This window comes from Asterias amurensis, chromosome 2 (genome assembly GCF_032118995.1).
Source record: "Asterias amurensis chromosome 2, ASM3211899v1".
Classification (NCBI taxonomy): Eukaryota; Metazoa; Echinodermata; class Asteroidea; order Forcipulatida; family Asteriidae; genus Asterias; species Asterias amurensis.
This window is the reverse complement of record NC_092649.1, coordinates 11,556,413-11,582,236: the sequence shown is the minus strand read 5'-3', so window position 1 is coordinate 11,582,236 and position 25,824 is coordinate 11,556,413. Positions and strand designations below refer to the sequence as shown.

General features: G+C 38.5%; 1 protein-coding gene across 2 annotated transcripts in view; it reads right to left on the bottom strand.

The window, feature by feature from the left end:
- Positions 1–25,824, bottom strand: part of LOC139951126 (cyclin-D-binding Myb-like transcription factor 1) — a 99,887-nt gene that overhangs the window by 64,806 nt on the left and 9,257 nt on the right. For both annotated transcript variants that reach the window (XM_071949972.1, XM_071949982.1), the window contains exons 10-15: positions 22,947–23,175; positions 21,746–21,897; positions 12,719–12,841; positions 10,881–11,029; positions 9,803–10,001; positions 8,277–8,566 (exon numbers count right to left, since the gene is read on the bottom strand). In XM_071949972.1, coding sequence (XP_071806073.1) covers positions 8,277–8,566; positions 9,803–10,001; positions 10,881–11,029; positions 12,719–12,841; positions 21,746–21,897; positions 22,947–23,175 — 1,142 coding nt within the window. The remainder of the gene's footprint in view (positions 1–8,276; positions 8,567–9,802; positions 10,002–10,880; positions 11,030–12,718; positions 12,842–21,745; positions 21,898–22,946; positions 23,176–25,824) is intronic.

Genomic DNA, 25,824 nt, shown 5'->3' with positions numbered 1-25,824 from the left:
TCGAGGCTCGACGCCACCACTGCACATTTGGATAAGCAGTACGTGCTACTAGGGCCTGCCAGGAATATCAAAAGAGGCCTGGAGACGAAATTGTCAACTGTGTAGGTCATCAAACCTTTTATGATTTGGTAAGATTTATCATGGCTATTTAAATGGAGATGGAGATTTCAATTTACAACAGGAAAATATTGGGTTTTTTCAAGTTACCAAATAATACATGGTAAAAAAATTGCACCAAATGCCCCGCTTGGAATTACAAACGAGGGTGGTATGGCTTGGAAAGGAGATGGGGCTTAATGTTAATAATGAAACTAAGTTTTTAGGATGTGCCAACAAAACCACATTAATGTTCACAGATTCGCATTGTACTGTGTTGTACATTCATAATATGCGTTTTACATGATTCCAGTAAGCAATAATTTCATTCCCAGATGCAAACTTTTTACCAATGAAAAGTACAATGTGCTGCATCCGTAAGTGTTCTATGCTCGTTTCATAACTATAGGATGTAACCTCTGGCAATTCAAATCTATCAAAATCATGACTCGGCAACCCAGATTAGGTTTGAACCCCGCATCAAACTGTATTCAAGATGGCGTCAACAGCCAGAAAGCATCTTTAGGAGACTGCCTTCTCTGTGCAAACTCCTGAAACCAACTTCAAGTTTTCTTTTTTTCTCCAATGTCAATGTCAAGGTCTTGACTACCTCTCCCTCTACATACCAATCAAAACCAGACAAATGAGCTTCCCATGAATGAAACAACTGGGCATCTCATTCCATTCACCTGGATGGACTATCCGTGGTGCTGAATTGCCCAAATTGTTAACTCAAAGGTTCAACCACTGTACTTTAGATGGAACCAGACAAATGAGTTTCACATCCATGACCAAGGCACAACATTGGTCAGTCAGAGTCTTGGTCATTGGAATTTCAGGGGTCATTTACAGCACGTGTTATGCTTTGCATTTGATGATTTTGTTGTTGTTGCCAATATTGAAATAAATGTCTAAACACTTTTAATTTGAAAGGGCAACCGTTGTATTGGTAAAGGGCACCCTATGAGGAATTGTTTTGTGACTTTTCCACTGTTTGGCAACTTAAATGTCCTCCTTAACAGCTTCATAATAACGGGCCCTGGAGGATACCTCAATATTCCTGTTCACCCACTGACATACATTTACAGGGATGATGTACTACCAAAGCTTTTTCCCTGTGACTCAGTCTACAAAACACACTGACATTTGTTTTTGTCGTACCTTGTTTGATACAGGCGTCTACGCATAACACCACATGCTCCCTCAGCAGCACCCATGAAAAAAATCGGTGCCAAGTAAGGTGATGAGTGCCTTGTTTCAATTTCCTTTGGGCTGTATCTGCCGTTGCAGACAGGAATACTGGTGTGTTGCTCTACTTGGACTAGGCATGGAGGAAGGAATAGAAGGAGCTCGAACTGCAAAACCGCAGAGTAACAAAAGAATACCCTGACAATGCCCCCGTCTAACCAGTGAAAAAAGATAGGAGACCTCCAGCTGGACGGCCGATTAACGAGCAGGATTAGATTTCTTTGTACAGAACGTGCGGTACCGCCGCTCTGCACCGTTGCCTTCGTGTAAAGTTGAACCATTGGAGACAAGAATTGTGAATACACACGTTTTCATCTACCATTTGTGGTGTTTCACTGAAACATCATGGCATATTTTTTCATTTTTTTTGACCTTCCGGTCACTAGCGGTGGTTCAAAATTTGGGTATTAGCACACGAGGGTGGTTGGCATTCAATTGTGTTTTTCGATTTGGTGAGCACAAGCGTACACAATTTTTATCAGGTCTCAAAAAAGTTGTTTTTCTGTATTATATCCATACGACATACGACACCATGGTTGAGTGAAGAACCAAGTGCGCACGCGCAAACTCACATACGCCAGGTCGCCCATTGTCTGTATAAGGTATGTCGGTGATTACGAGGTGTTGTTAAACGACCGCGGTACCGCAGGTTCGACTTTTGATGTCCCTTCGTTCGAGCTCCTTCTATTCCTTCCGCCATGGACTAGGTATATTTACCAGCACACAATGAGAGAGTGGGTTGGCTGTAAGGAGGTTATAGGGTAGTATATAGGGTACTCTTACGGGATAGGAAGGGGGTCTTATACGCATGCTTCCCCTTCTTGACCCCATTCCCCACCCCACTCCCACCTAGGGACTGGTTGATGGTGCCAAAAAACACACTGTACAGCAAGCTTGATAAACGCTATCAACCAATCAAATACATGTACCTGATCCACAATATGACCTATTGAATCCAAGGAATAATAATGGAAAGCTGGACTTTACAAAAAAAGACTGAATTGGTCTCCTCTCTAAATAGCCTTTTTAATTTCCACTTTGTGACATTTTAGAGGATACTCCCTGCATTACCAAAGATGGGCAAATAAGGTGGTCCCCCCCCCTTTGATTGTATTTTTATCAATATTAGTGCTTTATCTATGCCCGGCAGGTGTCTCAAAGAGTTGAATATTTTTACAAAAAGTTTGCAGAGCCAGGTTTGAATTATGTGACTCACTCATATCAGCACCTTGTAGGCTAATGTTGCCCACCCTGCAGCCGACCACGCAAGAAACCCCTTCTACCATGTCTACAGGCATTACACAACACCGGATGTATGGCTTTATGTCCCCTCTTAATGACAAAGCAATTCTGGTTGAGTGTCATACTCAAGGACACGAGTGACATGACCAGGACCTGAACTCACTCTCTGATAATAGACATTATGCAAACGACATCATTTGAGTAGGGAGCCCTCGTCTAGAGGTCAAATGAAGGTTGCGCATTGGCCCATCATGCGCTCAGCGTGTATAGTTGTGCGTCTGCCATTAGTGTGTCATCCAAACATTGTAGTTCCCTCACAGAGATGCTTTTACTAAGGAAAATTTGCCTCAATGCCCCATGTCATTGCTTGGTGCCCTTTAAAATGGAAAAATTGCATCAATGCCCTTGATGCTCCTAAATTTTCACTCTAAAACAATGTATTGCAGCAGGTGGATAGGTGGAGGGGTTATTTAGTTGGTTTTTAGAATTGCTTAAACTGGGCAATTTTCCAGGCAAGCTCTAAACAAACAAGGGTCCTTGACACTTGTTAAATGACCCCAAAAATTCCAGTGCTTCCTGATTGAGAATGAATGACACAACAGTGTAAATCCATGGTGAACGCGCAAGCTGGCTGCCTAATTTTCCTGGTAACCTGTAAAATACACTGACACTTAAAAGCGAATTAAGGGCCTACCTGACTATACTAGCTCACGTAAAGATCACCACTACAGTACAGATAGCTGTAGATTAAACTATTAACCTTGCCTCAATGAGCATTCATTAAGAATGTATCCTTCCCCTAAAGCAAAGGATGCAGTCATATCAGCCATTAAGTCCCAGCACTAAGCCACAGAGTGAAACCCTCACAAACATTTTACAATGCATCTTGTGGTGAGTGCTTGGGCACTTTTAAACCATGTATTAAAGCATCTTACACTTTTTAATTGTTATGTATATTTATTAATGATGGTCATGAAGCCAAGTGTTCTAAAAAAAAAAAAAAAAAGGGCAAACTTGTACTTATTATACTTGCCAAGAGAGAAGACAGAAAAAAAGTTTCAGTTTAAGACCTTGGAGAAAGTTCACAGAGAGAGTTACTCCAGTGAAAAACCAAGGGATACTTCCTCAATCCACAAAGTGCCCCGGCAGGATTCGAACTGAGGTCCTAGAGGCAGAAGGCGAGGAAAGATGCCACAACAGCAACCAAATCCCCCCTATCACTACCCCTATTAAACAATGGCTTTAAGCATTCCTAAAAACATTCCTCAGCTCCTGTGGTGTATGCAGCGCCAGCAGCCACATGGGCGCACAGCTTGCTAATCATTTCAGTAATCCCTTACCCTCACAGTAGCCCATTTACTCCTGGGTGATGAGAAGCAAAATAGATTATTGTTTTACGCAATGATACAAGTGTCCTGACCGGGATTCAGGCCTAAAAATCCAGAGATTTTACCACCAGAGGGACCTTAGGCCCCACAGCTCAATAACAACCTCGCTGATACTTCAATAGCATTCAATAAGAAACCAATATTTAAGAGCGTCAGCTTAAGGCTTGGAAAGCAACGTCCTTTTCTAAATCTTAAGTTCTTAAAATGAAGGCTGAAAGAATACCTCATGAGCGTAACTTTCAGTAGGCCTCACACCTCGAGTAGCACACCTTTAATGTATGACAAAGACAACAAGTCAATGTAGTGACATAAGATCAACTCTTAATATACAGCGATTACCAACCGGCCTTCTCTGTGAATTAACGTGTCTGTTCACGCCTTGTGTTCCCATCTGTCCCCTCCTCACAATCCCAAGCATGTTGTTGAGTTCAAACACAGCCTCGTCCCCAGAGCCTGTCCCCAAGGACAAGTTGAGACTCAAGCACATGTCAGTGAAGGAAACGAGACGATGCCCGAAAGTTGTTTGGCACCAAACCTTGTACTGTTTGCTAACAAGTGAAAATACAATCTATACCCTCACAGGTACCCATTTAATTATGGGAGATGACAGCAAATATTTAGATACATGTAGGTGCCTTGAGAGGAATTTGAACCCACACTCCAGAAAAGATGAGGATACAAACATTTCCCATACAAAAAATTAGACATGATAACAAAGTTTTAAAAGAGTAAATACTGGCTGATAATACACATATTGTGTTTGATAAATAGACTAAAAAGGCGAATAAATACTGTTAACATGAAGGATTTTGTTGAAAACCACTACCGGTACATTGAAATACATCTTTGCATAAAAATGTCAAAGGCTTGTTCAATATATTTATACCACCTGTATGAAAACTACTTAGTACAATAATCATTTCGTACTACAATCAACAACTTCATTTAAAATAGCCATCCACCAAGTTTAAAACCTCTTAGTCTCAGTGGTTGTACAGTGGTGGTAGTATGTGCACTAACAGTTGCTTATATTTTTAAAAGGAGGTTACAAAATAGGAAGTAGACTCTCAAATTGCAGACTGCTGAACCCTCAATGTTTGAACCGACAATACCAACACCAACCAAAAACTTTGGCAGCCGATTTCACGAAACGCTAGGATTAATCCTCAGTTAGGACGACTAACCGTTCTAACTTAGAATGAGTTCAATGTGTCCTACATTGTACCTCTTCGAATAGGGAACTTAATTCGTCCTAAGTCTCAAGTTTAAACTTTAGTTAGGAAGAGTTTGGTCTCCAGAGGTCTTTAGAGAAGTGTGGTGACTGGAGATTCAGTTACGAAGGAAAATACTGTGCAACATCCTGATACAGCTCTACTTGCCACAAAGGAAACTGTGTGGTTACAGACGCAACTTGGGGGTTTCTTGGGGGGAAAGCATGGCCTCATTTGAGGAATGAAGGAAGCCCTTCACTCAGTTGACATTTCCTTGCATGCTAACTGACTCACTTTTCAGAGGATTTCAGTCAAAAAGGATGCCACAAGAAAAGAAAAAGAAAAAAAAGTTGGATGTGTGTTGATTTAAGTAAATACCACAGAAAGATCTCACCCCAAATCAGTCAATTAATCACGTACACCTAATGTAAACCTAACGTATCTGCCGGCGGTATTTCCTGTTCTTATTACAGGGAAAGCGCAACATTTATTTAAGTTGAAAACAACAAAGTCTATATTTTGAATCCTCAATGTCTGATTCATGCATTTAAAAATAAAACAGTGTATTGTTCAGACTGAGACTTTTGATGGAATCTGGTCATGAGAAACCTTCATGTATGTGCACCCAAGGGATGTGGGGGTGGGGGTGGGGTGAGGGTGGGAGCTCAATCAAGGTGGTGGGGACAAGATTCTCCAGGATTTTCCTGAGGTTTCATACTCTGGGAAGTGGCTCCAGAGTGTGAAAATTTAACATTTTATGAATCTGAAATGTGTACTGAGGATCCCCACACGAATAGGGGTGTGGGGGGCAGCTTTGGCTAAAAATATAAGACAGGGCTTTTCTAATCACTCAGAATTGTATGAGATGTTTGGTTGCTCAATTTAAATTTTTTACATGATAAATATATACCAAAGAGTGTATCAATAAACCCCTTGCACATGACTTCGCAAGCTCAAACGGCACCCTCACTGAAGAGGTCAAAGGAAGATCTATCATTGGCTAAGAGTTGTGCATGGCGAGAACACTATGAATAAGAAACAAGAAGAAGACAACCCCAAAGGGGAAAACCAACGCAACCAGGTAGAGACTGAAAACCCAATTCACATGCAAGGCTCCCACTTGAGGTGGGATTCTCAACTGGCGTCCACAGAGGTAAAATGGCAAGTAGAGAAACCACCACCAGAAATGCACTGTTTGACCTTGGCATTGGCAGACAATGCAAGGTGTTCATATACATCCCAAACAGGGCGCACAAAGGATTTAAGTTACCCACATAAGGAGAAAAGTAACTTAACAGAAATCTACATAAAGGTTCAGAGTAAACAAGTCTCCTGGGTTTGATCTCACAAAGAGCTTACATGTAGATTGATCTAAAAATGTGCATCAATCTTAATTTCTAGGCAAAGTGTGATGTCACAATAGAAACCACACTAGTGATACTGACAACTCATTTGAAGAGTCAGTTTCAGCACTATGTGACAACAAGCCCAGACAGCCTAATGACTGGCGTTCAGAAAGTGATGGGTCACCGCTATGTTTGTTCTTGATACAGTTGTGCACGGACAAGTTTTATATATTCCACACCGGATTTGCAGAGAAATTGATTGATTTTACTGCACCATCTTATTTTGTTCTCCTCCCATGGTGATGAGCATTTCCAAATGCAAGTGAAACAGAAAACTAATGTACAAACACATTATGACAGCTTTCACTTTGCTACAGCAGGTTTTAGTACTTGAATATAAATTCTGAGTGAGGTGACGGCGATGCTCTTTTGGATGGTCGATTTAAAGAGAACAAACATTTTATCTAGGATTTGAGGCATAGCATGGTGATGTATCAATATATATTCGGTTCGCAGTAACACCATGTGTGTACATCGTGCCAGGTATAGTTTGTTCTTTGGAGAACTGTCTTTCTAGGTTCTTCTAGGTTCTTCTCAGTTCTGTTAAGAACTGTCCAACTTTTAACTGCTGCCCGGGCGAAAGGTATAGAAAATTGCCTGGGACTATTACTTTATCTTACAGGATCGTAATTAACTGCACTACCGCTGAGTTAGTTCTTGAATTGGTCTCAACGTTTCGACTAGCTTGCTTCAGAACAAGCCGATAAATATACTCTGTGGTAGTAGAATATAGAAAGACAAACTCTGGCAAGTAGATACACGTCAGGCCATTAACTGTTTTGTGCATTTATACCATAAGTCCTTCTGGTTGGTAAAGCAGGCTGAAAATACTATTTTCTGAGTTTTCAACCAACAATCCAACTTCCCTTTGAAAATTTGAATTTATTTTATTAGAAGTCATCTTATATTTTAACAACAAAAACCATTCATGTTTTATCATGGATTTGTGCATGCTTATTTCAGCAACAAAAATAAAATAACGGGCACAAGTGGGGTCTTTAAGTGCTAATTCCCTCAACATTGACAGTACTTCCCACAGAAACATTGCTACTACAAATTGGTACTATAATGAACTTTACAATCAGTTTGCTTTTAGATTGAAGTTGTTCTCCAGATAATTGCAAATCCTTTACTCCATCTTCAAGTCACTACTAAGTCCTTCCACCCCCAACCCCCCCAACAAAAAATAAATAAATGTGTTTCAAATGTGTTTTAAATGGATTCACCAGACTATACCTTCATATTTTGTGAAAGTTTGATCATCTGTGACAGAATTGGACTCCACACGGGTTCACAAATGTGAGGAATGTTCATTCATGGTTTTTCTTCACTGGATAAAATGTGGTACTCATTTAGCAGAATATAAGTATCCCTGACTCCCACAGGCACATTGAACAATCAAAAGTGAAGAAACAGATGTCTGTAGTGTATCCTGCCTGGGGTGTGTGGAACATTAAAGACTCACACTAGAAAAATTCTTATAGGGTGCGGTGGCTAGTGCACAGTACATCATTTGTAGTTATTTTGAGGAATAGAAGTGTGTCAATGTTGTCCAAAGACTTTTTAACTGTTTTTCTACCCTTACTGTGTCCATTTCCTTCTGCTATAATTCTTAAGAATTTTTTTTAAATTCCTCCCAAAAACCCTCCAAGAAAAAGAAAAAAAAAAACTGAACAAATTCTTACCTGCTGAGTGAGTACTGCATCCGTTCCGATCAACTGGGATTGGCTACCGAGGGTTCCCTCTTCCGACTGATCCGATTGGCTAATATCTCCCGTCAGCTGAACGTCATGACTGTTCATCATCTCTGATTGGACGAGAGGATTGTCCTCAGATTGCTCTGATTGGTCCATATCACTTGTCAGCTGATCATCATGCGTATTGATGAGCTGTGATTGGTTGAGGGTGTTCTCCTCTGAGGGTACAGATTGGTCATCGAGGTCATCTGCTTGAGGTATGCCGACCGGAACAAAACCTTATTTTGACAAAAAAAAAACAATTTAATTTACAACACTTATTAATAAAATAACAATGATCATGAATAAAATACATTTACAATGTTTGTGAATCTAAGGGATGGGGGTGCTTGATCTTTAAAAAAATGGATATATTCCAGTAACTACAAAAACAATTGTTTTTTAACTTCACAAGCATTCTCACCCTGACCATTTCCATTTACCAAAAGTTTGGTGCATGGCCATTGTACTATGACCTCTTTGGCTAAACAAAACAGGTAATTGAAATGTCAAGCTTCAAGTTCATGTTCCTTGCTCCCTTGCAAGTCCAGCAAACTTTGGGTCCTGTTGGGTGTGTAATTTTGTTTCCTTCATGCTTTTAAGTTATTGAGGGGTTGTAAACAGGTTTCCAAAAATGTTTGAATTAATTTGCATGGTGTGTAGATTTTAATTGTATTACACATCCAACAGCACAATTAGCACCAATACGGGATGAATATGAATCAATATCCAGTTTTAGACGTGGGAGGAAAACCCCAATGGAATCTGGTAGTTAGAGGGACACACCGGCTCACCGTTTACGCAATTTAGGGGTGTAGAATCATAAATAATGTTTTTATAGATGGTTGCTGTAAAAAAAATCATCAAAATGTCACGTATTTAGCGAAAAATGATTTAAAAAAACCAAAGCGGCCATATAACAAGCTTCCGTTACACGGACTCTTTGAATGTGAATTTTACGTTAGATTTTTCACCATTATTTACATTTTGTAGCGATAATTTGAATACATGATCTTTTTCGTCAATTATTCGTAAATAATTTTGTAAAAAAAAGATTTAAATTTGGTTAAGTAAGTTACTTTTAGACGGCTGAAAGTAAAACTAGCCCGGAAGGTCTTGTGATTGTTTGTACCACTTTTTGGTTAGAACAATCACGCAACCTGCGTTTTTGTCTTAAAATGCTCAAAAACGGCTAAATTTGATGATTTTTTTTAAGGACTGTTCTTCTTCATTCCTAAAAGACCGTTGAAGTCATATCTTAGTCTATTTTGTAGCCCAAATAGCCCAATTCGGCCGGTGTGTCCCTTCAATAAAACCCACATGAAAGGGTCTGGTCTGTGGTTGGAATTGAGCGAGGGTCCACATAGGTGAAAGGCAGGGAAAGAAATCAATGAGCCAACATCATCCCCTAAAATCTTCCACGTTCAAGCCAATTTTATGGCCAACCATTTATGATATGATGTAGAAATCTTTACCTTCTCCTGCATCGCTGGTCAATGCTGTCAACTGTCTCCTCTTAACTGCGGGCATTGCTCCATACTCTCTGCTTGCAAAGGCCTGGGCGGATATGATGGGGTTCTTAGAGATTGCAGAGATGATGATCTGACCCGTTGAGGGAAGGAGGGAGCGGTTCAAATGAACAGTAACATTCTCGTTACTCTGTAGGTGCTCACCCTGTAGGAACAAATATAAATAAATCATTGATCGGTCAAGACCAGGGCCCAATTTCACACAGCTGCTTTTATAAGCACACAAGTAGTATAAGTAGCTAAGCAAAATAACATCATGGTTACCAAACTATGGTTACAAGCCAAAATGACATTTATTATGTACAATATGTAACTGCTATCCTGGTAATAATTCCTGGTGAAGCAGCTCTATGAAAATGGGCCCAGAGCCCCCTCTACAAGGTTTCATAATCCATTAGGACTGTCAGAGCCCACTTTCATAGGGTTGCCATTATGCCGTGGGGCACCACTTTACACAAGACTAAGCACGCCCAGCCCAGTATTTGCACCAAACCTGTTTTCACAATCTAAATCACAACCTAAATAAAGTTTTTTGTTTGGCAAAATGAGTGAACTTAAGGATGCTCATGTTCTTTTTGATTTGGTGTGCCTAACATAACAAGGCGAGGGATTCAACATGGCGAGGGCTACATTTAACCCATCAACCAAAATCAACCGCCATCAGGGGTGCACCTGGTAAATAGAGTAAGCAGATAGTCGGCTTCATTAATTTGTTTGTAGGCCCTAAAAGTATTCTATTCTAGACAGATTTTAGTATCGTCTGCTGCTGACAATGACAGAGCTTGAATGGGTCCAGTGAATTAGACCGCTTGGCCATGACACGCCATGCCACCAGAGTAAAAGTAGCTGTGAACCACGCACTGTGGGCTTAATTGGTTCTGAAGTTTCTAGTCCAGTTCAAAAATTACCAGACTCGGACATTTGAGCCTGATTGGTTTTGAAGTTACTGGTCCAGTTCTAAAAGTACTGGACACCAGCCAGTGATCCAGAACATAATTGAAGCCCTAGTTACACACAGTCCTACCTGCATGGTAGTCACAATGTAGCTATCTGCGCTGGTACCTGGGTCTCCCTGGTTAGCTGCACTGTGTATGAGGTATGTATTAGCTGGTGCCAGACCCATTGGTGTGTCTAGAACCTCATACTGGTACACTCCCATTTGCTCAGCTGTAGCTGATAAGCAACAAAAAGAAGAAGACATAAAATATATAAGAATAATATAATGAATATTTAAAATGCGCTGGTATCCATCACAAAAGATATACAGCAGCTCTTAAAAATTTAGCCCAAATTGTAACACTACCACTTCCCATTAAAGGCACTGGATACCTTTGGTAATTATCAAAGAACAGTGATCTCACTTGGTGTATCTCAACATACACATAAAATAACAAATCTGTGAACATTTGAACTCATTCAAATATTTTAGTGAGAAATTACTTCATTCTCAAAAACTTTGTAACTTCAGAGGTACATGTAGATGTCTCAACAATGTTTTGTACTATCAACAGCTATCCATTGCTCGTTACCAAGTAAGTTTTTATGCTTACAATTATTTTAAGGTGTATCTCAACATACGCATAAAATAACAAACCTGTGAACATTTGAACTCATTCAAATATTTTAGTGAGAAATTACTTCTTTCTCAAAAACTTTCTCACAATGTTTTGCACTATCAACAGCTTTCCATTGCTCGTTACCAAGTAAGTTTTTATGCTTACAATTATTTTAAGTAATTGCCAAAAGTGTCCAGTGCCTTTAACAAAAGCATTCAGTGAAATATTATAGTCTGAATGTAAGTTTAACTTCTAATAATAAGTCTTCTCTGCACTGCACTGACACGCTGGGTATAAAAGCTTCTCGGCGAGACTGTTAAAATGTTTAAATATGAAATTATTTTGCAATGAAGTTTTTTGCACTCCAACCTGGACTACTAATGCTACTGATCAAGACAATTCCAAACTTTCAATGGTTTTGTATTGTATTTTTCAATTTTGAATGGTAAAACTGAGACTAAAAAAAAGATGAAATCAGCTGATCCGAGGAAAAGTTGCATGCCTGAGATTAGAATTGTGAAAAACATAAATGGAAATGTAATCACATCATGATATGATGAATATGGAAATAGACCCCTCCACCAAAACAAAGTGTAAACCAATATTTGTATTTGTTGCAACACTCTACCCAAATTCAAAACAACATTGCTGCAACATTCTACCTAACATTCAAAACAACATTACTGCAACGTTCCACCTAAACTCAGAACAACATTACTGCAAAAATTCTACCCACAGTCATAACAACAACACTGCAAAAATTCTACCCAAATTCAAAACAACATTAGCATCAAGGCACTCAAACATTAGATCGCTGTATCGTATTAGATCATTGTTTTATGATTTGCGGTTGAACAAAGAAAAACTTACAAGAGCGGGATTTGAACATGTGGGCACTCTACCAACTGAGCTATTAAGCCATATGTTAGCCGTCTCCCTATTAAGTTATCAATATCTTTGTTCAGGCGGTACCAGTCAGGAACCATAAAACAATTTAACTGCCGTGTTTTTAAAGATCACAGGCAGGGGTTCATCTTTAGGGAATGTGACTACTTATAGGGAGACCGCCAACATACATAGGGCTAGATAGCTCAGCTGGTGGAGTGCCAATATGCTAATCCGGAGGTCGTTGGTTCAATTCCCGCTCTAGTAAACGTTTCTTTCAATAAGTTAAAAATTGACCCAGTTAGTTTCCATTGTGGTTTATTATTTTACAACATTGTGTTTTGATTAGAAAGTCCTTATGTACAAAATTAACTGAATTAAAATCTGTAAAAATAAAGAAAGTTTTGTGGTGAGTACTTACTTCCTAATGGTACGGTCAGAGTGGTGACAGGCATATTGACCTCACTTGACATTCGTTTAGGTCCTCGTGGTGACTTGAGAAGTTTTGTGCCGACTGGTTGGGTATTTAAATGCTCAATTAATGCTGTATTTAGGAAACAAACAAAAATGAAAATCTATTGTTACCATTCGAGAACACTGCTGGTTACATCTTGGCAAATATTTAGAATAGTTTCTTACAATAATGTCATAAGCAGTGACAAGCTGAATTGCAACAATTTACAATAACAAGGGGAAACTTTTGAATTTAGTTTTAAAAATTGCATTAAAATTTTACATTAAAATCTGATGAAAAAAAAGGAAGAAAAAAAAAATATTACTTGATGTCAAATTAAAAAATCAATAATTATTTATAGTGTGACAAGTACTGAGAATTAAAAAGATTGATTAAATAAGGCACAGTACTGAGTCTGCAAGGACTAGAATTTGTAGTTTGAGACTTTCTACACAAGCATTCATTGAAAGTAAGACAAAGGATATTAATTTAAATTAGCAAAGCATTGATTTAAGTGATTAAATAAGTGGTGTCATTGTAGAATGCTCAACTGCATTTTGAACCTCTTCTTTAACATGTAGGTCATGAGGGCTTAGAGAGGCCATTTGGCTCAGATGCAGGGGGGGGTGAGGGTAAGAATGTGGACAATGGTCCCACGCGGTGAGATAGTAGAGTTGTCGCGGTGCTATGGCGAGATCACTGCTCTCGCACGAATTGCTGGTTTCCAACTTCTACTCCCCATTAACGACTTGTACAAATGGGACCGTAGTCGTGACTGCAGTAGTAGAATACCACGGGAATTCCAGGGAACGCTATCACCGCGACAGACATTTAACGACTTGTCCACAAGTCTAGGGGGGTTGGGGGGGGGGGGTAGAGTTTTGAGAAAAATCTTTGGTTATAATTAATGTAGAAAATTGTGACCTTATAAAGAAAACTAATAGACTATTTCCCACAAAATTATACTTTTCAACAGCACAACGACAAAAAACAAAAACCTAAATCAGTTTAGAGGCACTGCATAATGGATAATTATATGGTTTTCGATCAGCAAATCTGACTTTCCGGCAGTATATAAACTTGGCAAGATAAGGTCATTCCAGCCAAGCCTGAAGTATAGTTCTTATCAGAACTGAAATTCTACCTGGAGAACAATAGACAACACATGGTAATAATGCAAACCTAAAACCAAAAAAGGCAAGGATGGTATTTTGAAAGGTAAGGTATTACACAAATATTTAATAAAAACAATAATATTACTATATAGCGCAATATGAATAAAACATTCCTCAAAGCACTTAAAGGCAGTGGACACTATTGGTATTTACTCAAAATAATTATTAGCATAAATCGTTACTTGGTAAAAAGTAATGGGGAGAGGTTGATAGTATAAAACATTGTGAGAAACGGCTCCCTCTGAAGTGACAAAGTCTTCGAGAAAGAACTAATCTGAAAGCACACAACTCCATGTGACAAGGGTGTTTTTTTTTCTTCATACAATGTAGTTATCTCGCAACTCCGACGACCAATCAAGCTCAAATTTCCACAGGTTTGTTATTTTATGCATATGATGAGATATAACAAGTGAGAAGACTGGTCTTTGACAATTATCAATAGTGTCCAGTGTCTTTAACAGCAACATGAAAAACATTAAGTAAACAAAACTTGGAGTATAAGGAATGCTGTGAGAGTGTTGTTGCAGAATATAATCCCGAGGTGGCATCTATACTATTCACAAGAAGAAGCCAAGTGAAATGGAGAAGCCAGATTTCATCAAGATAGTATATTCTGAGAAAATGCAAAATGTATTTATTATTTGTTTTAAATAACTCACACTTAGATTACTGTCTGTTAATTTTGTTTTAACAAACCCAAATTAGACACAACAACTTGTCCACCCCACACTTTGAAAATAATAAACATCCCTTCTAAACATGGTTGACTCTGTAGTGAATTCCTTTTAAGAATAAATAAAGCTTTCTTGGTGGGCAGAAGAGGCACGTTTTTGTTTCCTGTGTTTTGAAAACCATTGAGGCGAAGCACAACGAGGGACGCAAAGAAAAGGATCTCTTATCTTTAACGAAGACAGTTTTCTTCACTGCTATTTTCTTTGGTCGATGTAGCAGGTTTGGACTCGGCTTGATGGTGTTTGCCCCTTACAGGGAAGAACCTGCTCTATCTCTAAACTTGTATGTAATTTATATTGATTTATTCGCCTAGGCAGTTGCAGTCCTTTTTTCATAATTATAGGCCTCGGCAGTTGCAGGCCAATCTAGGATTCAAATTGTTGGTAATTTACTCTTACCACAAACATTTCATGTAGATGCCAACCTGGTCTATCATGACAAAAGCTTGTTTGGAAAGGTTGTTTTTTGGAACAACAGCTAAATTTAAACATTGAAAATCAATTAACTCGTCCTTTGATATACATGTAGTCTGGTCCAGGTTTGGCCTTTATTGATAGTCAACATTAAGTTGAAGACAAGAACAAGATCACAGAAAATAAAATTAAAATGGCAGCATGATGAAGAGTCTATCCCTTCACCAGGGCCCAATTTCATAGAGCTGCTAAGCACACAAATTTGCTTAGCATGTAAATATCTTCCTTGATAAAAACAGGATTACCAAACAAATTTTCACATGATTTTTAGGATAAGCAAACAACAGCTGAGTACCAGCAACAAGCAATATGCAACAAATGAAAATTTGGTTGGTAACCTTGTTTTTATCAAGGAAGAAATTACATGCTAAGCAAAAGTTTGTGCTTAGCAGCGCTATAAAATTGGGCACAGGTGTGCTGGCCTTCCTCTAGATATAAATCAGTGACCTATAAAAATTGGCTAGATCGAATTTCATTCCTTCCCTTGAAAATTGAATCAAGATAAGTACTAAAAAACCAGCCCCCTTCGAGACCTGACCCACTTTACATGATTTCCTTCCCAAGAAAATAGTCACTGTGTTTCGGTTATATTTAAAAAAAACCTTTCTACTCGAACCCCTGGCACTTATTCAGCACTTCAAAATATATATTTCTACTTAATCATATATAACTTTTTATATTTAGTACATACATTGATTAAATAAAAAAAATGCCTTGCACAATAAGGGTAATACATAAATCATTGTAAAATAGAAAAACCGTTGAGTGTAGCTTATTAATAATACTAATAATTTTGGATTAGGGCATATAATTATCCTTATAGGTGAGAAAATGAATTGTGATGGGCTTGGCTACAGCATGCTCAAGCAGCAGGATTCAAGGGCATATTTGGCAGCCAGCCACATTGCCATTGACCCACTATATGAGCCTAGAGCACAGCCAGAGATTGAAAGTGTTTGATTTTTCCTGAGGGAGAAAAACCAGCCGTCGATTTCACCAAACTCTTCCTATAAACTTAGGACTAATCAGGACGGGGACTTAGGACTTAGGACGGGGTCAGTTCTGCATCAAAATACGTAGGACGCATTGAACCCGTTCTAAGTTAGGACGGGTTACTTATCCTAACTCGAGTTAGGATTAATCCTAGCGTTTCATGAAATCGGCTGTGGCATAGGAGGAAACTAATGCTATCTCACGGCCCTACAAATGTAGCTGGGAATTGAACCAGTGTTGATGAGAGGAAGGCGCTTTACGCACTAGCCACCCAACCAACAATAAATTATTCTTCAATGTTTCAGATCAGCAACAAATTTTTGGTTATCACTTCATATTTTCACTCAAAGGCACTGTTCACGTTTGGTAATTGTCAAAGACCAGTGTTCTCACTTTGTGTGTCCCATCATAACCATAAATCAACAAGCCTGTACAAATTTGGGCTTAATTGGTCATCGAAGTTGCGAGAAAATGATTTAAGAAAAAACAACCTTGTTGGACGAGTTTGTGTGCCAGATAGGGATAAAAGACTTCTAGCTAGAAGTCTTTCAATATTTTAGTGAGAAACTACCTCTTTCTCAAAAACTACATTACTAACCAGAGGGAGTCGTTGCCCACAATGTTTTATACTATCAAAAGCTCCCCAATGCTCGTTACTAAGTCAGTTTTTAAGTTAATATTTGTTTTTAGTCATTACCAAACAGGCACCTTCCCTTTAATTTCAGAAGACAATAGTATCCGGAGAGATAAATACCCTACTCAGGTATACAGTTAAAGTAGGCTAAAATGTTTCAACAAATATTCACAAGACTGCACTCTATATTTAAGTGCAGTAGGCAGGACAGCTGCATTATACCCACTTTCCTCTGCACCATGTGGTATGCATAATACTTCTTGTCCCATGATGGCGCTCACTACGGAAACACATCAACTTATGTATGAACAAAACAGAGCCATGAGAGTTAAATGTAAAATGGATCAACAAGCACATCTTGGGAGGGAATGATCTACATTAAGAACAAGGTCTTCGAGCAATTATGGGTGTTCATCAGCCTTAGGCATTGCTGCATTGAAGTAACTGGGACAGAACCCCGTTTTTGTATAAGGTCAAACTAAAATGCATAACAAACCCTTATCATGTTTTCATGCCAGTGTTCAAATATCACGGCACAAAATGGCATATGAAGTACAATTTGTAACGGAGTGTACAAAATTAAATAAAAAATGACGGAAAAACTACAGTATATAAACTCATCACTATCTCTTGTCAACAGCCTTTTGCAGACCAATCAAGTAAAGCCACAAGTCATTGTACCCCAGGAATAAGAGTCACTGCAGATAAGAAAGTCTGAAACTGGGATCTAGATCTCAAGAGGGTCATTTAAATGATGGTGAATCCACGTTTCTGGAGTTATAGACCCCAAGGAGCTTTTGGGAACAGTGTCTTCAGTGCTAGACATAGATCAAAGATCTTGGCTTGTTTTATTTGGAGACAAGTACAGCACTTTTTGTTTACCAAGCAGACTAATGTCTGAATTCAGGTAAAAAGTTTGAAGTTTCTCATCCTCACTACCCCTAGCCAAATCAAGTCACAAGTCATTTTTCCAACAAGTCTATTCAAGTTATTTTGTGCAAGTCTCAAGTAGTCTTGGCGCAAGTCACGTTGTACATGCCAAAATCAAGAAACACTACTGTGATTTGAAATCTGCTCTAGTCAAAGTCATCTACTCATGTCAACCACATACAAAGAATGGTTTATATGTAAAGTAGCCAATCTACTTCTTTCACTATCATATTTTATCACACAAAAAAAACAACTAAATAAAACAAATGCATAACTAAAGACAATAACATCAACAAAAATGAGCGAATGAACAAATTTACTTCTGAAATAGTTTGAACCATCAAGAAAGAAAAGTCGGAAAAGATGGGGAAAAAATTCAAAAACCAAACAAGTCTAACCACCAAAGTTCAATTAACTTGTCAGTCACTTTCAGTCAACTCATGTGGCTGATGTAAACATCACATCTCTGTTTTGCTGTGAATGTCTGGAAAGACTTAAGAAATTGTTTGTTGCAAATTCGTGACGTCAAAATTTGCATCGCATTTGCATTCGCAGTAAGTATGAATCGGGCTTAACTCGATGACAAAGTACATGATTGGTAATTGTAAAAAAAAAACTAAAATCGAATTTGTTTTAAGTCTGAGAAGTTATTGATCAACTACATATCAGTACAAATCCTCTAAAGATAAATATATCCACCTGAAACACTGTCAAGTCAAGAAAGTTGTCCCTACAAATTACCTCATTATCCCTGGCACTAACAATATTTTGCTTACCACATTACCACCACATTGGATGAAACTTAACATATTGCTAGAATGGTTTATTTGATTAAAAACTACAGGATGAGGAACAGTGTAGTCCTCCAAACAAATTCGTGAGTTACTATTTCTCTCATATTTAGGCAATTCTAAAAATAATGATCCAAAACATTCTTTATATAAATCAGAGGGATTAATTCATACAGCAAAAATAGAGTTTTTGTAGTTCATTAAAAATTTACCATATGTAACTGAATATGATTCTATTCAATTGATTGTAAAATAACACAATCAATGACCAATTTCATGAAAAGCAAATAGACAAATGTTTACTATAAAGGAAAGTTCGCAAGTAACTTCTGTGTGCATACAGTGTCATTATGTAGGCACAAATTGGGTTATATTTTGCTACACTCGATTCTCTGGGGGGGGGGGGGGTTCTTAACACACTACTGTTTGACACCAGCTGAGCAGATCAAAGGCTAATCAATCAATCAAGTCAACTACAAATTGTAGAATGTCATCAGTTTATCAAAAAGGAAAATTCCCATCAAGTAACTCCCGAAATACAAAAACAAAAAAAACACTTATTAGATTTGTACCATGAAGGCAGGACAAACAGTTGGGACAAAATTGTTTTTGGATGAATTGGCACAAATGACAACCTTGACAATTTAAAATCAACTCTATCCTGGTTCGCTAATCTAACCTGACCCAATTTGTAAACATAGCCAGGGGAAGTTAGGGAAAACAAACCATACAGCAGGAACATTTATCAATGGTACAAGACTTTGACCGAACAAAACTGAAACAAGCATCCCCAACTGACCACTTGTGCAACAGAGCTTTTTATACAGAGCAGATGTCTGGCATTTTAAGACACTTAAAAAGATATAAATATTCAGTATTAATATTATCTTGCAAAAAACACCTGGTACAAGCATCTAAAGCCTAGATCAAAGAAATTCTAAAGCAGGACTGCGAGATGTAAATTTGAAATGTACTTTCACAAATGTCACTAGTTTTTAACTGTATGGGTTTTGAGGAATTGCATGGTGAGGTTATCAGTGTATTGGTTTGTGGCAACATAATATGTATAAACTTTGCTGGGTAGATTTTTCTCTGACACTTGTCTTGCTTTCTATTCTACTACAGTAGAATAGATTTCAGAATTCGGGAGACAACTTAGTTCCGAGAAAAAAGAAACAAACAGGATGGTTCTTTTCAGAACTAAGTAGTCTCCCAAATTCTAAAAACAGTTTAATTGATGTAACACAAATATTGGATGCATGTGGGTACATTTGACAACGAATCGGGAGGCATCTATTTTTTATTGATTCCAATTAAAGTTCATGAATTTGTTTTCCATTAAATTCAATTCAATTCAATTAAATGTGACATTTATTTCTGTACTCACAATAACAAATGACAGACCCATTAGACAACAAAATTCAGTAAGCTCGATACAAGCAAAACAGGAGTATACATGACCGATGATAATGATGACATAACGCATTTTAAAAAGTAATGAAGATAAGACCACAGAGGAACTCCAAAAATGTTTGAAATATGCGAGACTTGCAAGGTGTATTGATAGTTGATCAATATTTCCCTTGACCTTGCCTTAGCAAGCAAGACTCGTAAATGCAAGAATGTGCCACGATAAAGCCCGCTACAACAAAAGCTCAAACCTCCTCAAAACACCCGCCTCAGTAGTTTTGTGTTATACCAATTTGATGTGATACCAGTTTTGTGTGCATAAGGCATTACATACTCAAAATGGTTTCACCTGTGCATTGCAAGATTATCCTGTTGGTAAAGTGTGATGATTTCCACCATAGGCCACACCTAACTCAGACAGTTTGACTCCAGAGTCCAACGATTACGAGAAGTCCATTGGAAATGCAGTGAGTAAATTTTTCTTTTAGGATTTGAAATTGAACAAATATTCCTCCATGGTTGGACCAATAAACTGAATTGAATTGAATTGAAATGCCCAAATGTGCAATCTAACACCTCGTTACAAGTGTGAAAAAGAAACTATGTTCAAAAATGTGCAATTTGACTGTATTGCAACATCTGTTGTAAAGAATATATCATCATTTGCACAATGTCCTGTAACTTTTTTTTCTGACAATAATAATTGCCATTTAGGCTCACCTATAGGTGTAGGGTAAAGGTTCTAACTCGCTGGTGTTCCGTATAGATGTGTCAACATTTATAGGTCAAAGTAGGTATGATGGGTAAAGAAAGTGAACCGTTGAGGAAATGTTCGGATAGTGCGTCCCCCAGAATCATTGGCACCGATGACTGTTATTCAGATTAATGTACTTCTCAGAAATAGATACACAGACTGAGACATTCTACTATGTGTCTCTTTCAACAGACAACTCCGGAAAAGACACAAACCTCCTCTTAACTTGGTTAGACTACATATATAGTGCAGTGCAAGGTCACAAGTTTAGTGGATCTGCAGTGACACCATTTCAAGCTGACCTTTCTTTAAGTGGATCCCAGCACGAGTGATATTGGGGTCCTCGACACAGCCGTACAAAAGCGAATAATAATGATAATATCAATAATCGTTTTTTATATAGCGCTTTACACACCTATAGGGCGTCTCAAAGCGCTTCCAACATTATTTCCCCTGGTCACTGGACCTTAATTCATTCCTTAAACCATCTCAGCTCCCTGGGCATGCTGGGGAGTTTACAGCCTGTGCAACAAATAATGCGCTACTCAGCTAAATCAATCGCAAGTTCCATCTCTGCCCTCACAGGTACCTTTTTTACTTTGCCGGTTCGCGAAGTCAAAAGGGGAAGATGATCGTACTTTCTGGGAATGTTAAGAGGTTAAGACTTGAAGAGTTTTCTTGGATGAATGAAACGGGTTACCCAAGAAAGTGGTTTGTGGGATAAATGTATCACATGGCTCTGCCTGAATATAGTACTTTACCAATGCTACAATAGGAATACAGGCCTTTAACTTTACTCTTGAAGGGCACAGCAATTTTCCTCAGGTAAGGATGGAGCTTCTGTTTAAGGAAAATGTAAATTTGTTTTGAAACCTTGCGAAGGGCACCACCACAAAAAAAGCTCAGGGCACCAACGCAATTGCTGTGGGTGCCATTGGTTAATTTTAAGGCCTGGGAATATCAGCAACATTATTGTAAGTAATCCAACACATGGGCGAGTTTTAGGGGCAGGTTGGGGCAGGTTGGGGCCGGGGGGCGGGGACAGGGGAACTTAACCATGTCTTTTCATGGCCTAACTGAGTAAAGAATGTAGTGTACTCACTGTTGAGGCTCATTACATCATGGCCTGGGATGTGTCTCTTCAACATCCACCACTTGGATCTCAGCCATTGCGGTGAGCGCACGCTGCTCCAGTTCTTAGCAAGCTCCTCCCAGTTTACTTGACTGTCATTCTGGGCACCGGTATCAGCCAACCTTAAGGGATAAAAAATGAAGATAAGAAAAAAGTGTCTTAGGGGGCCTGATACTTCAGGGAGGCAGTTGCCTCCCTGCCCCAGGGTGCCTTAGTGCCATTAAAATATAGAACTTACAATTTCCTTATAGGGTGGCCTTTACCGAGGAAAAAATGCCTCGGTGCCCTTTCAAAATCAAAGCATACAGGCATGTCTTAGTATACACCTTTGTCCAGTCTGAATCAGTACATCAGTCAAAGATCCCAACCAAATAAAAAATACCAATATAAAACACTTTAAAAGCACACAGTATCTGACAAAAAATGCCATTCAATGGCGCCAGTTCAAAAAGACAAAAGTCCAGGATTTGAAATGTTTGAATAAGAGACGTGTCTTGAGCTGTCGTTTGAAGAATGAATGATTATTCAATCCCCTGTACTGTACTCACTGCCTGGATACAATTCCACACTGATGCTCCTATTTACTTGGTGTTCTGGTTTTGTTTTCATCTACCTTTACAGTATCTAGTTTTAATTTAACCTTGTGCCCCTCTTCCCCTACCCACCATCAAGCATGTGGCCTGCCGTAGTGTGGCATGGCCAAGCACACTGGACTCAACCTGTGCTGTCTCTGATCAGAAAAGTGTAGGTTTGAGTCCAATTCTTGACACTTGTGTCCTTAAGAAAGACATTTTACCACTATTGCTTCGTCCTTCGCATGAGACTAAAAGCTATAGCTCATACATTGTGTAACCCAGTTGAAAACTAAAGTCTAGTTATCCCTTAGAAAAAAGGGTTTGGTAAAAAGTGTTTTGGTAGCTGCTGTATACGCCTCTGCTAATATATAGATCAGTCAGTAATTCAAAAACTACAAAAAACTGTCTAAAAAATGTTTCTATTATGTTCATTGGCCTCAAGTACCTTATTGTTAAATATGTGCGCTATAATAGGACTCCAGTATTATCTTTATACGCGCTGTATTATCTCTCACCCTAGATTCCTCATTAACCTAACCCACACATCTCTCAACCAACCCTCAGCTCCCCCCCCCCCTTAGTCTTTGTTCTCTTACCTATCCAGTAGTATGTTATCATCTTCCTTAGTCCACTCTGTACCTCCAGAGTGTTTCCAATTGAGGTAATTCAGCCACTTGGCCCTGCACTGCTTCTCTGTCCTAGTCGGCACCTTGGCAGCCACCTGTGACCATGATATTCCTGTTGTGATGTTCTCGCCTGGAGCCGCTTTGGACATTGAGTACACTGCTTCGGATAACATCTGCTCTTCGTTGATTGTCCATTTGCCTGGAAACAAAAACAAAAAAAAGATTTGAAAGTAATTTCCCAAAATTGTAAAAGTTTATTCCCTTCTGAAAAGAAGTTATCATGTCTGATTTGATAGGACTGTTTGGCTGTGTCAGATTTGTTGTTAATTTTATCATAATTGAGACTCATTGCTAATAACAAAACAAAGGGATCCCTGTAAGCATGTAAGCAATTAGTACTGTAATCCATGGGCCTGACGACTCCTAGAAAAGAGAAAATGATGAACAATGTAAGTTTCAGATATTGGAGGAAAAAACTGAGCCACGACATCAGGTGGGGATTGAAAACTCAATCTACATACAAGCCTCTGGTTTAAAGTAGGATTTGCACCTAAGCTTGGGCGATATCGATTTATTTTATTCACAATATATCGCCGACAATATATCGCGATATTCGATATAATCGCGATTAATTAAATTTGACATCATCAGTCTTCAAACTCCAAGTGAAAGTTGTAGAAGAGACAGTCATGGCATAAGAGAGGTGTTCTAATGACCTATTCTTTTGGTTTTACTCCAAACCTATGGGGTGCAAGATGTCTCAGCTAGCAAATACATCACGATATTTAATCGATATCGCGATATATCGTGATTATCGCAATTATCACGATATATCGCGGTATATCGCGATATATCGATATTTCGATTAAAACCAAATCCATCCGATATCGAAATCGTTTCCAAATTAATATCGCGATATTCGATAATATCGTGATATCGCCCAAGCTTATTTGCACCCCTATCCATAGAGATGAAAGGCAGGGAAGAAACCACTAAAATCAACCTGAAAGTGACTTTGGCTTCGGCTCTGGCCGCTTGCTCAATATTAGGACTATTCAGTGACCAAGCCATAGCCGCTGCCAAAAATGTCAACTCGGCACAAATGAGGACCCTAAACTTCCATTTGGTAACCCCCCCCCCCCCTGAATATTGTGTCTCCATTGTGTGCTTGGAATCTCAAAATCTTCTTAGGGAGGTGGGGGGGGGGGTACTTTGGTACAAGAGGACAATAGTGTTGGGGTAGAGGGTGCCCTCTGCTTCTGTATCAGGAACGGTATCAATAATTGTTAAGGTTATATTTGTTAAGTTTATTTTCCATCAGGAGCAATCTCCAAGTTTACCAACAATCGATCGAAATGTGATATTATACAAATATATCACCTACGTTGAAAGAAATACTAACTCCTTGTTGAAATAGCAAGATTGCACTACGTGCAAAATTGTGTGTGTATGGACTAAGTGGTTTTGAATAGCTGTATTTACTCTGTTTTAGATGTTGTCAGGGAACATTGTTTTTTTATATCATGTTCACAAAAAAGATTGATCTATTCATGATAATACTGGTAACAGAACACACCACTGAGAATCGTGTTTTTTTCCTCCAATACACAACAGTTTTGCTTTGGTAACCCTTTTTTAAACAAAAGAAATAAATAAACTAAAATCTGTTCCAAATTTTTGAAGTCCCTAAAGTAAAAGAGTTTTACAGTATGAGTTTTAATAGAAAAAGTACTGCCTTTTAAATCTATTTTAAAGGTACTATAAAGGATTGGCTAGGGAAAAAATCACCATTGTTTAATTTTAGTCTGAGGACCTACTTGTTATGAAGTTACTAGAACCATTGTTATGTGAAATGTTTCCCTGATACTCGGGAAAACTGTCTCTGAAACCTTCAAAATTACAACAGCTGATTTCAGTTGTTACAACCCACATTAATGTGCTTACATTGTACATGCTGAAAACTGTGCATTGTTTTTGCATTATTTTCCTGACTCCGTCTCATACAACGGTTTAAGCCCAAATTTTCACAGGTTTGTTATTTCACATTTATGGTGGATCACACAAAACATTTAAAAAAATAATAATAATTCTGCAACTATTTTGTCAGATCTACCAATCCTGTACAATACCTTTAACAATAAATGGGAAGGCTAATAATAATAATAATATCAAAGTCTTATATAGCGCACGTATCTACCAAACAAGGTACTCAAGGCGCTGAGTATAATACTAACTTTCAGAAAGATAGGTAATTGCAGTGATGAATTTTGAGACCCAATTATTTAGCACCTTATAATGGTTTACAAGGTGCTACGGCGCATACAGCAGCCACAGCCAGGAACACCGGGGCGAATCCCTTCTCTTTTCGGAAAGTGCACTGGGTTCTTTAACATGCGTTACACAACACAAGGCTACCGTTGGTTGTTAATTTGCAGGGATAGTAATTTGCTCATTTGCCCTGGCCACACTAACAAACATATTCAGCAGGGCCTCACTGACAAACTTTTATTGTGGTGACTATGACAAAGTCATTTTAAGGTTATTTGATGACAGATATCTCAAACAAAACTTCCATCTCAGAGGAAACTCCTTAATTAACAAGTGGTCAATGCCAATGCCATCAAGGATGACTGTATTCCACAATCTAATCACTATGAATGGAGAAGGTCCAGACTAGTGCTGGGCGAATAGTGAAATTTTGTTATTCGGATACCGCTGGCCAACTATCCTAAATTAACCGGATATTCGAATAGTTTTTTCGCCGCGAGAGGGCGCTATTAAAAAAAAAAAAGGAGATCTTATGGGCGGATTGATATTAGGTTTAGACAGTGTCACTCGGTTCATTCAT